The sequence below is a fragment of the Dendrobates tinctorius genome, unplaced genomic scaffold (genome assembly GCF_039654945.1).
Source record: "Dendrobates tinctorius isolate UK_male_01 unplaced genomic scaffold, ASM3965494v1 ptg000038l, whole genome shotgun sequence".
NCBI classification, from domain to species: domain Eukaryota; kingdom Metazoa; phylum Chordata; class Amphibia; order Anura; family Dendrobatidae; genus Dendrobates; species Dendrobates tinctorius.
Window position 1 is genome coordinate 9,073,152 of NW_027361706.1, and position 15,612 is coordinate 9,088,763.

A 15,612-nucleotide genomic window follows, 5' to 3' on the forward strand; every position below is an offset into this window, starting at 1 on the left:
AGACTGTCACCCAGGAATTAGCTGCTAGTTGTCCGCTCTCCCAGGGATATATTCTGGTTGGCCATCTTCCTGATAACTCAGGAAGGAGGGGGAATAAGCTGCTGCGCGCATGCGCGGTTGGAACCCGGTCGCCGCTATGACACAGGCTGAGAAAGGGGAACCGGAGAACGGCAGAGAGAAGGAGCAGCGGGGGGTGAAACGGCCGGTAGTGCCGGCAGCCATCCCGGAGCCCCTGCAGGAGGTGACTGGGGGGGAGTGAATGAGCCTCACTGTGCTGAGTGTTGTGTAGGTGAAGTCCTGTCAGACTAAGTTCACACCAGAGGAGAAAACCGCGGCCGTTTATAACGAGCAGCACGAGTATGTGTTAACCCCTTAACCCTCGGAGCTTTTTTCGTTTTTCCCTCCCCTTCTTCCTAGAGCCGTAACTTTTGTATTTTTCCCTCAATGTGGCCGTGTGAGGGCTTGTTTTATGCAGGACGAGTTGTACTCGTATACTACAAAACGGGGGAAAAAAGCTCCAAGTGCGGTGAAATTGCAAAAAAAAAAGCGCAATCCCACACTTGTGTTTTGTTTTGCTTTTTTGCTAGGTTCACTAGATGCTAAACCTGACCGCGGCCATTCCGATCCTCCCGGTCATTACACGTTCAGAGACCCCAAACATGTCTGCGCCCTCTTCTATCTAAGGGGTGAAAAAAAATTCCAAACTTTGCTCCAAAAAAACAATTGCGCCATTTTCCGATACCCGTAGCGTCTCCATCTTTCGTGATGTGGGGTCGGCTGAGGGCTTATTGTTTGCGCGCCGAGCTGACGTTTTTAATGATACCATTTATGTGTAGATATGATCTTTTGATCGCCCGTTATTGAGCTTTAATGCAATGTCGCGGCGACCAAAAGAAAAGTAATTCTGGTGTTTCGTTTTTGTTTTTTTTTTGCTACGCCGTTTAGCGATCGGGTTAATCCCTTTTTTTTATTGATCGGGCAATTCTGAACGCGGCGATACCAAATATGTGTATGTTTGTTTTCTTTTTATTGGGGCGAAAGGGGGGCGATTTAAACTTTTAGGTTTTTTTTTATTTTTAAACACGCCGACCACATTGTGGCACTCATAGCAATCTGCCATCTACAACCATAGAGGTCTCCAGGAAACCTCTGGTTGTTATGCCAACGCATCTCTGACCCCCGATCACGTGACTGGGGTCGGCGATGCGCTCATTTCTGGCCACGTGCCGGAAGCGCTAGTTAATAGGTGCGGGTGGATCGCGATTCCGCTCACGCCTATTGCGGGCACATGTCAGCTGCTTAAAACAGCTGACATGTCGCAGCTTTGAGGTGGGCTCAGCGCTGGAGCCCTCATCAAAGCAGGGGATACTTACCGATGACGTACTGTTGTGTCAGCGGTAAGTAAGGGGTTAAAGAAAAGTGATTTTGTGCCCGGATCCGTTATTCCCTGAGGAGTCTGATCGCCCACCCCCCCATACTGGCCAGTATAGATCACCCCCTTTCCCCATTAATAACCAGGCACATTTTGTCTTGCACTCCGCTTGGTTTTTGTGATCGGCCGGGGGTTGGAGCGATCACTGTCCTCTCTTTTCGGGAACGAATTGTCCGGGATGTTGGGAATGTCTGTGTCCTCATAGTAACCTCTGCTCTCATTCCGAAGCACATCCAGAGCGACTACGTGGTGGTCATACACCCCGGGTCCAACACCCTGCGCATCGGCAGAGCCACCGACACCCATCCTGCGGCCATCCCCCACGTGATCGGCAGACGACACAAGCAGCCCGGGCAGCCGTCCTCCTGTGACAAGTGGCTCCTCCGAGAGGGACTGAATGTAAGTGGGGGCACCAGCATAATACTGGAGGGCTCTCCACAGCCCATAGGGCCACATGGATGTCGTGTCTGCACTTGTCCGCTCCTCAGTGTGCAGTTAGGAGCAGTAATAGTCGTATTTTCTAGTTCCCACTTCTTCCATCCAGTGGGCACAGACCACCAATGCAACCGACGGACCAGGTCCTGCGACTCCACTCACACTATCTCTAGTTCCTCCCTATCCTGCGTCCCCATAATGTATATATGGATAAAAGGATTGAATATGTCAGCAGGCTTCTATGGAAATAGATTCCTAAAGGTGCTTTAGTTCAATACTGTTTTCCTGTGTTATTTCTCATTATTAGACATGCGGTAATTTATGGACATCTATAGATGATTTCTTTGCCCTTGTGAATTGGATGGGTTGTTACCGACATCTTGTGAGAATTTCACGTCAATGGCACCATTACAAATATAAGTACTTAGAAAATTGACGCGTTCAATACTTATGTATATAGACATATTACCTAAAGAGAACCTGTCCCGAAAGAGGCAGTCGTAGCTTTTATTTTATTCCTACTGCCCCCTGAGTACTTTGTTTCTGCAATTTGAAAAAAGTTTGTCATATGATTACAGAAATTGTGCCCCCCCCCCCCCCATAAATCCTGTCGGACATGCCCCTGAGGAATCCTGTGAGACACGTCCACAAGGCATCCTGAGGCACGCCCCTGAGGAATCCTGTGAGACACGTCCACAAGGCATCCTGAGGCACGCCCCTGAGGAATCCTGTGAGACACGTCCACAAGGCATCCTGAGGCACGCCCCTGAGGAATCCTGTGAGACACGTCCACAAGGCATCCTGAGGCACGCCCCTGAGGAATTCTGAGGCACGCCCACAAGGAATTCTGAGGCACGCCCACAAGGAATCCTGAGGCACACCCCTGAGGAACCCTGTGAGACACGCACCCTCTGTAATGTCCCTGCTGCACTATGTACCCCACTTTATGATGACCTGGTCACTACATCATACTTTTACCCCTTTGATTTGTCTTCGGCTTTGCTGTTTCTCTTGTGCTCTACTGACTGTGAGACAGTCGATATGATGGAACAATGTCAGAACATGATTTTTTTTTTTTTTTTTGCATATTTATTTTTCAGAAGCCGGAAAGCAATGAACAGAGGCAGAATGGACTCAAAATGGTGGATCAAGCGATCTGGTCCAAAAAGATGTCTAATGGGACCAGACGGATCCCTGTGGTGCCGGAGCAGGTACGTGTTCAGAAGAGGTGCTGCAGCTTAGGGCTTTATACACATTAGATGAATGTCCGGCCGAACCCGCCAGTTTCCATGCCACCGATCGACCAGATGATGCCGGGAGAGAGAAGGATTGGGCAGTTGGAATATCGATGGCCGATCCTTTAGTTTTCAGGGCAGATAAGCCACTGTCAGAGCTGTCTCCGCCAAGCTGAGGAGTTGGGAGTGAACACTTGTAGACTCCATGATGAACTTGCGAACGCTGCTCTGTAGTTGCTTGGATCGCTGGGTATGAGCAGCCCCTGTTCTCATGCTATAGAGGCAAAACTGCTTCTGTTAGAACAGGGGTGGGAATCTGTTTTTTCTGCTAAGGGCCATTTGGATATTTCTACCATCATTCATCATTTGGGGGCCGCACAAAATTAGCAGCTTGAAAATTACCCTGCGAAATGTGATCAAACCATTAATAACTCCCCGCTAATGTGACGGCTGGAGCTGCTTCTCTCTGGTGTGGCTGTGATGTTGGGTGGTAATGATGATGATGTCCCTGCTCGCAGTAGGTTTTCCAGGTTTGCTTCAGTCCGGAGTGCAGGCCACTCTTTGCAAAAAGAAGTTTTGTAATGAACTGATTGCAGCAGAATGTTGTTCTGAACAGAGATGCTAATTTCACTGCAGGTCTCCTCAAAGTGAGAATTTAATCACTACTCTCTACACTTTTATATAACTCAAGCAATGAGAGGTCTGCAGAATACATCACATAGGAGACACCGAGACTGCTGCATACACATTATATAGGAGGCAACGAGACTGCTGTATACACATCACATAGAATACACTGGGACTGGTTTATATACAGGGCCAGCATGAGGGGCAGGCTGACCACTCCTCCAGGGGCCTCCAGCCAGTAGCGGCTGCTATGGGGCCCGTGAGTAAGAGGGGCCCGGTGCCACCGACCCCCCCCCCTGCATTGCGCATTCAACTTATCAGCATCATAGACGCTGATACAGTTGAAAGCAAATGGAGGAGAGGGTGTAAGATGATGCTCCCTCTCCCATCACTCCCCTCTGCTTGTGACTCAGCGGCCATGCAGTGATGTCACTTCATCGTTCGCCACGCTGTGTCATCAGTGGAGCTGATCAGACCGGAGCAGAGTCTGGAGCAGCGTGGGGTAAGAAGAGAAGAGGTGAGTATTGTATATGTGTATGAATTATACTGTGTTTGTGTGTGTACGAATTAGTCTATTTGTGTATGCATGACACTGTGTTTGTGGGGCTGCATTATACTGTGTATGTATGTGTATGCATTAAACTGTGTGTGAGGGAGGGCTTCATATAGCGCTCTGTGTCTGTACTGTTACATATTTAGACTGTTAACTGGTTCATGCAGGAACACCCGATTCTTACACTAGGGAAGGTCCAAACAATAAAAGCAATTGTTACCATCCACCTTTCGTGTCTCCCCTTTTCCCTTATAGATTGTAAGCTTGTGAGCAGGGTCCTCATTTCTCTTGGTATCTGTTTTGATCTATGTGTTTATTGCTATGCTGTAATGTCTATTGTCTGTACAAGTCCCCTCTATAAAGTAAAGTGCTGCGAAATATGTTGGCACTATAGAAATAGAATAAGTATAATTATTATTACTGTGTGTGGGGGGGGCTTCATTATACTGTGTGTGGGGGGGACTGCAGTATACTCTATCTGTCCCCATCATTCTTCCTCAGTCGGTGTAAAGAACCTCGAGAACCAGCATCAAACAACTTCAATATTGTCAATCACGCTCATTTAACAGCCTGAACTCAGCGCATGTAAATACAACTGAAATGTTTGTGTGATGGTCCAATTTGTTAGCATCTGGGGTCCCACGTTAAACTTTTACCCAGGACCCCATTTTGTCTCAAACCGTCCCTGTGTATATACATCACATAGGAGACACCGAGACTGGTGAATATAGATCACATAGTAGACACTTGGGCTGAAGAATAAACACACATAGAAGACACTAAGGCTAGAGCATATACATCACATAGGAGACACTGGGGCTAGAGCATATACATCACATAGGAGACACTGGGGCTAGAGCATATACATCACATAGGAGACACTGGGGCTAGAGCATATACATCACATAGGAGACACTGGGGCTAGAGCATATACATCACATAGGAGACACTGGGGCTAGAGCATATACATCACATAGGAGACACTGGGGCTAGAGCATATACATCACATAGGAGACACTGGGGCTAGAGCATATACATCACATAGGAGACACTGGGGCTAGAGCATATACATCACATAGGAGACACTGGGGCTAGAGCATATACATCACATAGGAGACACTGGGGCTAGAGCATATACATCACATAGGAGACACTGGGGCTAGAGCATATACATCACATAGGAGACACTGGGGCTAGAGCATATACATCACATAGGAGACACTGGGGCTAGAGCATATACATCACATAGGAGACACTGGGGCTAGAGCATATACATCACATAGGAGACACTGGGGCTAGAGCATATACATCACATAGGAGACACTGGGGCTAGAGCACACACATCACAGACACTGGGGCTGGAGCACACACATCACATAGGAGGCACTGGGGCTGGAGCACACACATCACAGGAGGCACTGGGGCTGGAGCACACACATCACAGGAGGCACTGGGGCTGGAGCACACACATCACAGGAGGCACTGGGGCTGGAGCACACACATCACAGGAGGCACTGAGGCTGGAGCATATACATCACGTTTCACTCCTCCCCTTCTGGGCGTTGGCAAAAGGATAAGGAAGGATGAAGTTTAGCATCATAGTGCAGAGCCATTTTGTTGGTGACTGCAAAGTGATACTGAGATATGGACAGTGTTACCGAGGATGTCTGGCAGAGTCAATTGGTCCATGTATAGTGTATCCCACCCTGGTCTTGGTCCATGCAGGGTGTATCCCGCGCTGGTCTTGGCTATGCGGCGTGTGTCCCGCGCTGGTCTTGGTTATGCGATGTGTACATGTACATTTTTGTGACTACCCAGTGGTCCTTGATGTTCCATCATCCATCACTTTATCACCTTCCTTTCTGCCTGATTGACCGCTCCTCAGTGTCCCTCCTCCCTGCTGCTGATTAGCTCTTGCACTGCTCAGTATAAGCTTCAGAAGTCAGTCAGACTGTGAGAGGAGTGACTATGGCTGGACTTATAAAATGCTTATCTTATTATCAGAATTTTATAGCTTTTCTGATATGGATTTTCACAGTAAATCTACCAGCCACATCAGGTCTAAAAAAAAACATTGATTTAAAGATATATTCTGCAACTTGCATTGTGAATTCTGTTGACATCTAATTTTAAGAAATGGGACTCTTATCTTTTTTTTATCAGGGGTTTTTTTTTCTTCTCTTTTAGGCTCGAGCACACAATAAACAGATAAGACCAGCGATCTTGGACCATGATTCCGGAGTAAAATGGACCAGTACTTCTCAGAAGGAAGAATACTTTGTAGGAGAAGAGGTACTTTGCTCAAATCTCTATTTTTCAGATTGTCAATCTATGTTCCTTATTTTAGGGATCTTATAGGATCTTGGCCCCCCATAGACATTTGATGGCTGCCGACTGAGCGATCATTTGGCCGCAGCTATCTCACCGTCTCCACCACCGCCCCACAGTGGGACGCTCGACTCGGCTGACTGCCCATGTGTTTCTCTGAGAGAGTCGCTGTCAGACTCTTCTGGCAGCGTCTTATCTTATGGAGAATAATAGGATGAGCTGCTGAGATTTGACAGGCCGGATCCTTCTCGACATCTGTTGTGGGAGAATCAGGAGGCCAATATCAGCGAGTTCCGCTGATTTTAGTCTAATTTGTATGGGGGACTTTCGAATAACAAAAACGTCTCCACACCTGTCCACAGGTGTGTGATATTGGAGCTCAGCCATTTTCACATTTATGGTCCTGGACTGCAATACTAAACTCTACCAGTGCACGGGTGGGGCGCTGTTTGTGAAAGACGGCAGACATATTTTTTTCTAATCCTTACACACTGCACATCTTGCATCTCTTTCCGCTTTACCTTTCATAATGAAAGGGATTGTCTGGTGAAAACAAGTCATCGGCTATCCACGAGTGATTACTTGTTGATTGGGGTGCGCACCGATTGGCAGAACTGGGTAGAATGAAGGAGCAGTGCACAGGCTCGACCACCCACCGCTGCACTCGTTCCGTATTGGGCTGGAGAGTGCTGCGCTAGGCCCTTTCTGGAATTAATGTAAGAGTGACTTCCAGTACCTTTTTGTAACAGGTGTATATAGTGGCATGTAAAAGTTTGGGCACCCCTGGTCAAAAGTACTGTCATTGTGAACAGTTAATCAAGTTGGAAGATTAAATGATCTCTAAGAGGGCTAAAGTTAAAGATGACACCATTTCCTTTGTACTTTTGGCAAATTTTTTTTTTATATATATATATATATATATATATTAATTAGTCCATATGAAAAATGGAGACTGGGCTGATGCAAAAGGGGGTATAAACAATGCAGGGTGCCCAAACTTTTGCAAGTATAACATCTTGTAAACGCTTTTTATAACCTGCCAAGAGTCTTTCAATTCTTGTTTGAGGGATTTTCTTCCATTCTTCCTTGGAGAATTCCTCCAGTTCTGTGAGATTCTGGGGTCGTTTTGCTTCCTCTGCTATTTTGAGGTCTAGCCACAGATTTTCAATGATGTTCAGATCAGGGCACTGTGAGGGCCATTGTAAAACCTTCAGCTTGCGCATTTTGAGGTAGTCTATTGTGGATTTTGACATGTGTTTAGGATCATTATCCATGTGTAGAAGCCATCCTCTTCTCAACCTCAGCTGTTTACAGATGTGTTATGTTTGCATCAAGAATTTGTTGAAATTTCATTGAATCCTTTCTTCCCTCAATCTGTGACATGTTCCACGTTGCCATTGGCTGCAACACAACCCCACAGCATGATTGATCCACCCCCATGCTTAATGGTTGCCAAAAAGGTTCTTTTCCTGAAATTCTGTGCCCTCCACACATACCTTTTGATCATTGTGGCCAGAGTTCTATTTTAACCTCATCGGTATGTATCACAACTCCGGAGTCTGCTAAATCTTTCTGAAGGTCTTTTGCAGTCAAACAGGGGTTCTGATTTGCCTCTCTAGCAATCCTACGAGTAGCTCTCACTAAAATTTTGCTTGGTCTTCCAGACCTTATCTTGATCCCCACTGTTCCTGATAACTGCCATTTCTTAATTACATTTTGAACTGAGGAAAGGGCACTTGAAAACGCTTCTCCTGCTTTGTGGGCCTCCACCATTTTCAGAGTGCTAGGCAGCTGCTTAGAAGAACCCATGGCCGCTGTTTTTTGGCACAAGGTTAGAGGAGGCTGGGTTTTTATAAAGCTGGGGTATTTGCATCACCTGGCCATTCCTAATGATGATGGTGAACAAGCCATCACCCTAACAGGCTAACTAACTTTGGCCAAGGTTTCAGATCTTATCTGAGCACACACCATCCACAAGGGTGCCCACACTTTTGAATCGGCCCGTTTTCCTTTTTATAATTTCAAAATGTAAAAAATTACTTTCGCTATTTTCTTTTTTCCCTATAACACAAAGGAAATGTGTCATCTTTACCTTCTGCTTAAACTTGCTTAACTGTTCACAATTACAGTAATCTTGACCAGGGGAGCCCAAACTTTTACTTGCCACTGCATGTCCTCTGTTGGGGCTAAAAATTCCCAGTTCTGCTGATCGTTGCTGGTATCAGCGGTTGGAATATCCACTGAACAGTAAATTATCTATTCTGCAGGTAAGTGATACCTTGTTTTCTCTGCACAACCCCTTTAATAGAGCAAACATTACGACAAAACGCATATAGAGCAGTTCCTGGTTTTCATCGCTATCTTGCTGACACCGCACCTGTGACTGGTCTGTTTCATGTAAATGTCATTGTTCTCTTCCACCAGGCATTATTTGTGCATCCCACTGATGGCTATGATATTCATTATCCAATTCGGCGAGGCCAGCTCAATATTCATGGTGGACCCGGGGGCTCTCTCACCTCTGTGCTTTCAGACCTGGAAGTTATCTGGACTCACGTCATACAAAAATTCCTGGAAATACAACCGAAAGACTTGAAGGTGTGTGTTCAAGTGCTGTGGGCAGAAATTTTGTGAAATGCAGCGTCACACTGTTTCAGCTGACAGGTAGAAACCTTTGGCAAGCAGGAGGCAGGGGAAACAAATTGAAGCTATATCACATACTTTGACGATGTGGAACAGCTGGTTCCTGATGTATATCACCGGATTCCAGTACAAATGTGCCAAGGGTTATGGAAGTATTATGCGCTGCTGATAAATGACAAGCCGTGATGAAATGAAGAATTGTGGGTTTAATGTCAACGTGTTTTTGTGTCACTCAGACTCCTTTTTCATGATCAACCATAAAAGCAACGGATGACATTTAACCCCTTAGCGACAGAGCCAGTTTGCAGCTTAATGACAGGCCAATTTTTACAATTCTGACCACTGTCCCTTTATGAGGTTATAACTCTGGAACGCTTTAATGGATCCCGCTGATTCTGAGACTGTTTTTTCGTGACATATTGTACTTCATGTTAGTGATAAAATTTCTTCGATAAGCCTTGTGTTTATTTAGAAAAATTTTGAAAATTTTGCAATTTTAAAACTTTAAATTTTTATGCCCTTAAATCAGAGAGATGTGTCACACAAATTTCTTAATAAATAACATTTCCCACATGTCTACTTTACATCAGCACAATTTTGGAAGCAAAATTTTTTTTTTTTTGTTAGGAAGTTATAAGGGTTAAAAGTTGACCAGCGATTTCTCATTTTTACAACAAAATTTACAAAACTATTTTTTTTTTTTTTTTTAGGGACCACATCATATTTAAAGTCATTTTGAGGGGTGGACATGACAGAAAATACCCAAAAGTGGCACCATTCTAAAAACTAGACCCCTCAAGGTGCTCAAAACCACATTCAAAAAGTTTATTAACCCTTTAAGTGCTTCACAGGAACTATTTTCACAAGTGTTAAAAGAGAAAATCAACCACAAAATGTGTTGTACAATTTCTCCTGAATACGCTGATACCCCATATGTGGGGGTAAACCACTTTTTCAGCACACAGCAGAGCTCGCAAGGGATGGAACGCCGTTTGATTTTTTCCAATGCAGAATTGGCTGGAATTGAGATCGGATGCCATGTTGCGTTCGGAGAGCCCTTAATGTGCCTAAACAGTGGAAAACTCCAACAAGTAACCCCATTTTGGAAACTAGACCCATTAAGGAACTTATCTAGATGTGTGGTGAGCACTTTGAACCTTCAAGTGCTTCACAGAAGTTTATAACGTAGAGCCGTGAAAATAAGAAATCCATTTTTTTTTCCACAAAAATGATCTTTTCGCCCCAAATTTTTATTTTTACAAGGGTAACAGGAGAAATCATACCCCCACAGTTGTTGTGCGATTTGTCCTGAGTACGCCAATACCCCATATGTGGGGGGAACCACTGTTTGGGCGCATGGGAGAGCTTGGAAGGGAAGGAGTGCCATTTTGGAATGCAGACTTTGATAGAATGGTCTGCGGGCATCATGTTGCGTTTGCAGAGCCCCTGATGGGCCTAAACAGTCGAAACCCCCCACAAGTGACCCCATTTTGGAAATTAGACCCCCTAAGGAACATATCTAGATGTGTGATGAGCACTTTGAACCCCCAAGCACTTCACAGAAGTTTATAAACGCAGAGCCGTGAAAATAAAGTCTTTTTTTTATTTCCACAAAAGTGATTTTTTTTTTAGACCTCCAAAGTTGGTAAATAGTGGAAACCCCTCAATTCTTGCTCCAACCCTAATTCTAACCCTAATCCTAGTTCACCCTAATTCTAACCCTAGCCCTAACCCGAGCCCCAACCCTAACCCTAGCCCAACCCTAACCCTAATGGAAAAATGAAAAAAAAAAAAAATATTTTATTTCATTATATTTGCCTATATAAGGGGGTGATAAACGGGGGGTTATGTACTATTTTTTTATTTTGATCACTATGACGGAGCTGGCAGATTCCCGGCGGGCGCACTGCGCATGCACCCGCCATTTTCAAGATGGCGGCGCCCATTGGAGGACGCCGGCGGGACCACCGGGAGGAAAGTGAGGACCACGGAGAGGTACCGGGGGGATCGGGGACCCTATTTCTCTCTCCTCTGATGTGCGATCACATCAGAGGAAAGAGAAATTTAATGCATAATCGCAGTTTTTTTTTTTTTGTTTTTTTTTGCGGTCGCCGTTATAGGGTTAATAAGTTAATAAAGGCGATCGCAAAAGCGGGGTCGGTAAAAACCGACCGATTCATGTTCTCTGGGGTCTAGGCTACCCCTGGCAGCCGAGACCCCGGAGAAAATCCGACACTGGGGGGGCGCTATGTACTTTCTCCACAGCGCCGTGAATTAACGGCGCTGTGGTTTTAGTACACTCAATTACCGCCGTTAAAAGGCGTATCGGCGGTCGTTAAGGGGTTAAATCTATAATATATAAAGTGTGTGTGTATATATATATATATATATATATATATATATATATATATATATATATATATATATATATATATATATAGAACCTAGACATGTTTGGTGTCTGCCAACTCGTAATGACCTGGAGAATGATAATGGCAGGTCAGCTTTAGCATTTAGTTTTAACAAATGGTATGAGAAAAAAGCAGGGAATCATTGTGGAATTGCAGGTTTTTTTGTTTTTTTTTTTGTTTTTGTTTTTTTGCAGTTACACCGCATTTGGATTTTTATTCCCATTTTTCAGTACATTATATGATAAAACCAATGGTGTCGTTCAGAAGTATAACTATTCCCGCAAAAAAAACAAGCCCTCGCACAGCCATATTGACAGAAAAAGGAAAAAAAAAGTTATGGCTCTGGGAAGAAGGGGAGTAAAAAACGGAACATCCCAAGGTGGTGAAGGGGTGAATACTCAGATAAGACCCTGTTGCGCTTTTGCATTGTTTTTCTAACTGTATGTGATGAGGCTCTTCTCTCCAAAGCCAAAAACTTATTGGGGAAATGTGGTTTTTATCGGCCAAAAAAAAAATTATTGGTGGGTTTCTTGTCCTGGTTGTCATGCTTCAAGCCAAAAAATGTTGTTGATTTTGTTAATATATTATATTTCGATAAATTTTGACCCTTTTTTTTTTTTTTATTTTAACGTTTCTTCACATCTCTTACAGTATTACCGGTGTATATTACTCATCCCGGACATATATAACAGACAGCACGTGAAAGAAATGGTTAACATGATCCTCACGAAGATGGGATTTTCAGGTGAGTTCATGTCTTTTACCAAAAATTCTAGAAAAAATATATTGTTTATTATATATTATATTACTATTATTATATTATTCTATTATAGAAATTAAGTTAAAATTATTATAGAAATTAAAAATATTACAATTATGTTTTAGGTAAATATATAATATTTATATATAAATAAGTTATATTCTTGAAAAATTAGTATTTTTTTTTCCAAATAAATTTAAAGTCCATTAATGTGTTTTGTCTTTCAGGGGTGATCGTCCATCAGGAGTCCGTCTGCGCCGTGTACGGGAGTGGTGCCACCAGTGCATGTGTGGTGGATGTTGGGGACCAGAAGACCAGCATTTGCTGTGTGGAGGATGGAATATCTCACCGAAACACCAGGTATCTGCAGGATGGTTAGGATGTTCGCTGTCCGTATGTCCTAGTACATGCCGGTTCCAGTCCCACCTCTATTAGCCGGGGTGGAAAAAGTGGGTCCTGCCGGCAAGAAGAGATTTTGGCTTTGGAAATTGCAGCACGTCTCCTCTTTCCACAATTTTCGTTTCCCTACACTTAAAGGGGCTCACTATTTTGGACAGTCCTTAAATGTTAAAAGGACATTCTGACAGTAAGTTAGAGGGGTATCGCCATCTCTAAGATGCTATCCCAATACGTAGTAAGTGTAATAGTAATATTAGCAAATACCTCTAATTAGAAATGTTATATAGTTCTTCTGATTCACTATGTCACTTACCCCATGTGCAGGGCATTACAGTAGCTTAGGTATCCCTGGTTATGACCACTCATATAGTGACAGTTAGTTGTTAGTGGTCATAACCATACCTAAGCTACTGCAATGCCCTGCACATAGGGTAAGTTACACAGCGAATCAGAAGAACTATACTACGTTTCTAATTGGAGGTATTTGCTATTATTTTTACAATTACAACATAATGGGATAGGATCTTGGAGATGGGAATACCCCTTTAATTGCAAAGTGTCCCTCTGCGATCAGGAGTAATCTGGGGGAAAGCCTGGAAGTGAGTGTTCAGTGTCACTGCAGTCCCACCAAAGGGTGTTTTAATCATTTCAAGGTGGTTGATTCATATTAATTAATTAATTGATTATGAGCGAACGTGCTGGGGTGTTATCTGAGCATGCTCGGGTGCTCTAATGGAGTGTCTTTGGCGTGCTCGAAAACTATGTTCGGGTCCCCGCGGCTGCATGTCTCGTTGCTGTTTGACAGTTGCACAACATGTGGGGATTTCCTGTTTGTTAGGCAATCCCTGCATGTGTTGTGGCTGTCGAATAGCCGCGAGGCATGCGGGCGCTAGGGCTCGAACATATTTTTCAAGCACGCCAGAGTCGCTTGGTTAGGACCCGAGCATGCTCAGATAACACCTTATCCCAGCACGTTTGCTCATCGCTATTAATAATCCTACATCCGTGTGTCATGGTCCGAGCATGGATTGTCTTGTGAGTCTCCTGACCCAAACGTGACAGTCCCATATATACATTTCAAATTCAGGCTAGGAGATCTCACAGTCCGTGCTTCACGGTATGAACCCAGACCCTGACACATGAATGCAGCACAAGGTACAGATGCATACAGGAGTAAAGTGACATTTGTAATTTTCCTCTAACGCAAATGTTGCTCTCCTTGTTCCGATACAGGCTGTGTCTCGCCTACGGTGGATCCGACGTCACACGCTGCTTCTTCTGGCTCATGCAGAGAGCAGGGTTTCCTTACCGAGAGTGTCAGCTGACCAATAGATTGGACAGTCTTCTCTTACAGCAGCTTAAAGAGACATGCACACATCTGGACCAGGTAGGCATGAATTTACGCATCGTATTTACATACATTTTTGTGCTGGACTTCAGTCCTACTTGGATTGAAACAAAACTTCTAATAAAAGTGTATTCTTTCGAGGCTGAAAAAGAAAATTAATTTTACTCTGTCGCCTTATTGGGGGACACAGAACCGTGGGTGTTATGCTGCTGTCCACTAGGAGGCGACACTATGCATAATCTGAAAAAGATTAACTTTGGCTCCTCTTCTGCAGGATACACCCCTGGACGGCGTCAGCCTTCTCCAGTTTTTGCTTAGTGTCGCAAGGAGGCACACCTAAGAGTTTTTTTTCCTTGATTTTTTTTTTTTTTTTCAACGGATTACAGATGAAGAAAAGCGGGTCCCCAGCGAGACTCCCGGCATGGCTCCCTCCTCGGTCCCCTATTAAGGGGTACCCGGTTGAGGTCGAGACGGCTATTCCCCATGTCGCTCCTTCCCCAGTCCCTCGGGTACTGGCTCGAAGTCGAGACCCCCCCTCCTTCCCCAGTTCCCTTGGGCTCTGGGTTGAGGTCGAGGATAGGATGAAGCCCCCCTGACGGTGACAGCAGCACCCTCCCTAATCCCCCTCTGGGGGCATTAGGTTGAGACACCGCAGGTAGGGCCTGTTTATTCGGACTCCCATGACAGCACCACGAGAGAGGGGATCCGCCCTTTAGGAACAGGAAACCTACAGACACAAAAGGGCGGCACCTCTCCCACGCATCAGTTGGTTTCCTGTTCCTGAAGGGACGGGATCCTACAGAAGACCAGGATCCCAGGCCGGCCGGCCGATACAGGTAGCGGGGGGGTCTTCTACCTCGGCCTGGTGCGGATCCCTGGAAGACTCCACGGTGGCCCAGGATGGGTAGCACGGCGGTGGCGTAGTCAGCAGGGAGCGGCGTCCGGAGGATGTCCGACTCCAGGATAAAGGTCGCCGCCGGTGAGTATGTTTCCCCCGGGGGCCCCTGGATCCGGCGGCGCTGGTGCGGTGGCCGGCGCGCTGCGGAGGGGGCTGCGACCGGGGAGCGCGGTATCCCGAAGCTCCCGGGCGTCCCGCGTGACTTCCGGTCAGGCGGGATCAGGGTGACGTCAGGGGGCGGCCGGAGGAGGTGCTTCCGGGTCGGTGGCGCCACTGCGCAGGCGCGAGGAAAACAAGATGGCGGCGCCCATCGCAAACGCCGATGAGCGTCGGCTCTCCGGCCGGGTGCGGCGCCAGCTGGGGAAGGGAGCCCTATTAGGGGGGGAGGGGCGCGGCACGCATACTGCTGTCCGGAGGAGGGGTATATAGGCAGGACCCTGGCAGGGTGCCTTGCCTTGGCCACATTATTGCGAGCAGTAATGGAGAGCGAGCAGGAGCAGCAGCAGCGGCGGCAGCAGCAGCAACGACGGCAGCAGGGACAAA

At 45.7% G+C, this 15,612-nt stretch overlaps 1 protein-coding gene across 1 annotated transcript in view; it reads left to right on the forward strand.

The window, feature by feature from the left end:
- Positions 1-23: 23 nt before the first annotated feature.
- Positions 24-15,612, forward strand: part of ACTR8 (actin related protein 8) — a 44,813-nt gene continuing 29,224 nt past the window's right edge. Inside the window, exons 1-8 of the mRNA XM_073574158.1 lie at positions 24-241; positions 1,661-1,831; positions 2,968-3,078; positions 6,470-6,574; positions 9,035-9,208; positions 12,316-12,409; positions 12,652-12,784; positions 14,057-14,210. Of these exons, the coding sequence (XP_073430259.1) occupies positions 110-241; positions 1,661-1,831; positions 2,968-3,078; positions 6,470-6,574; positions 9,035-9,208; positions 12,316-12,409; positions 12,652-12,784; positions 14,057-14,210 (1,074 nt within the window). The 5' untranslated portion in view covers positions 24-109. The remainder of the gene's footprint in view (positions 242-1,660; positions 1,832-2,967; positions 3,079-6,469; positions 6,575-9,034; positions 9,209-12,315; positions 12,410-12,651; positions 12,785-14,056; positions 14,211-15,612) is intronic.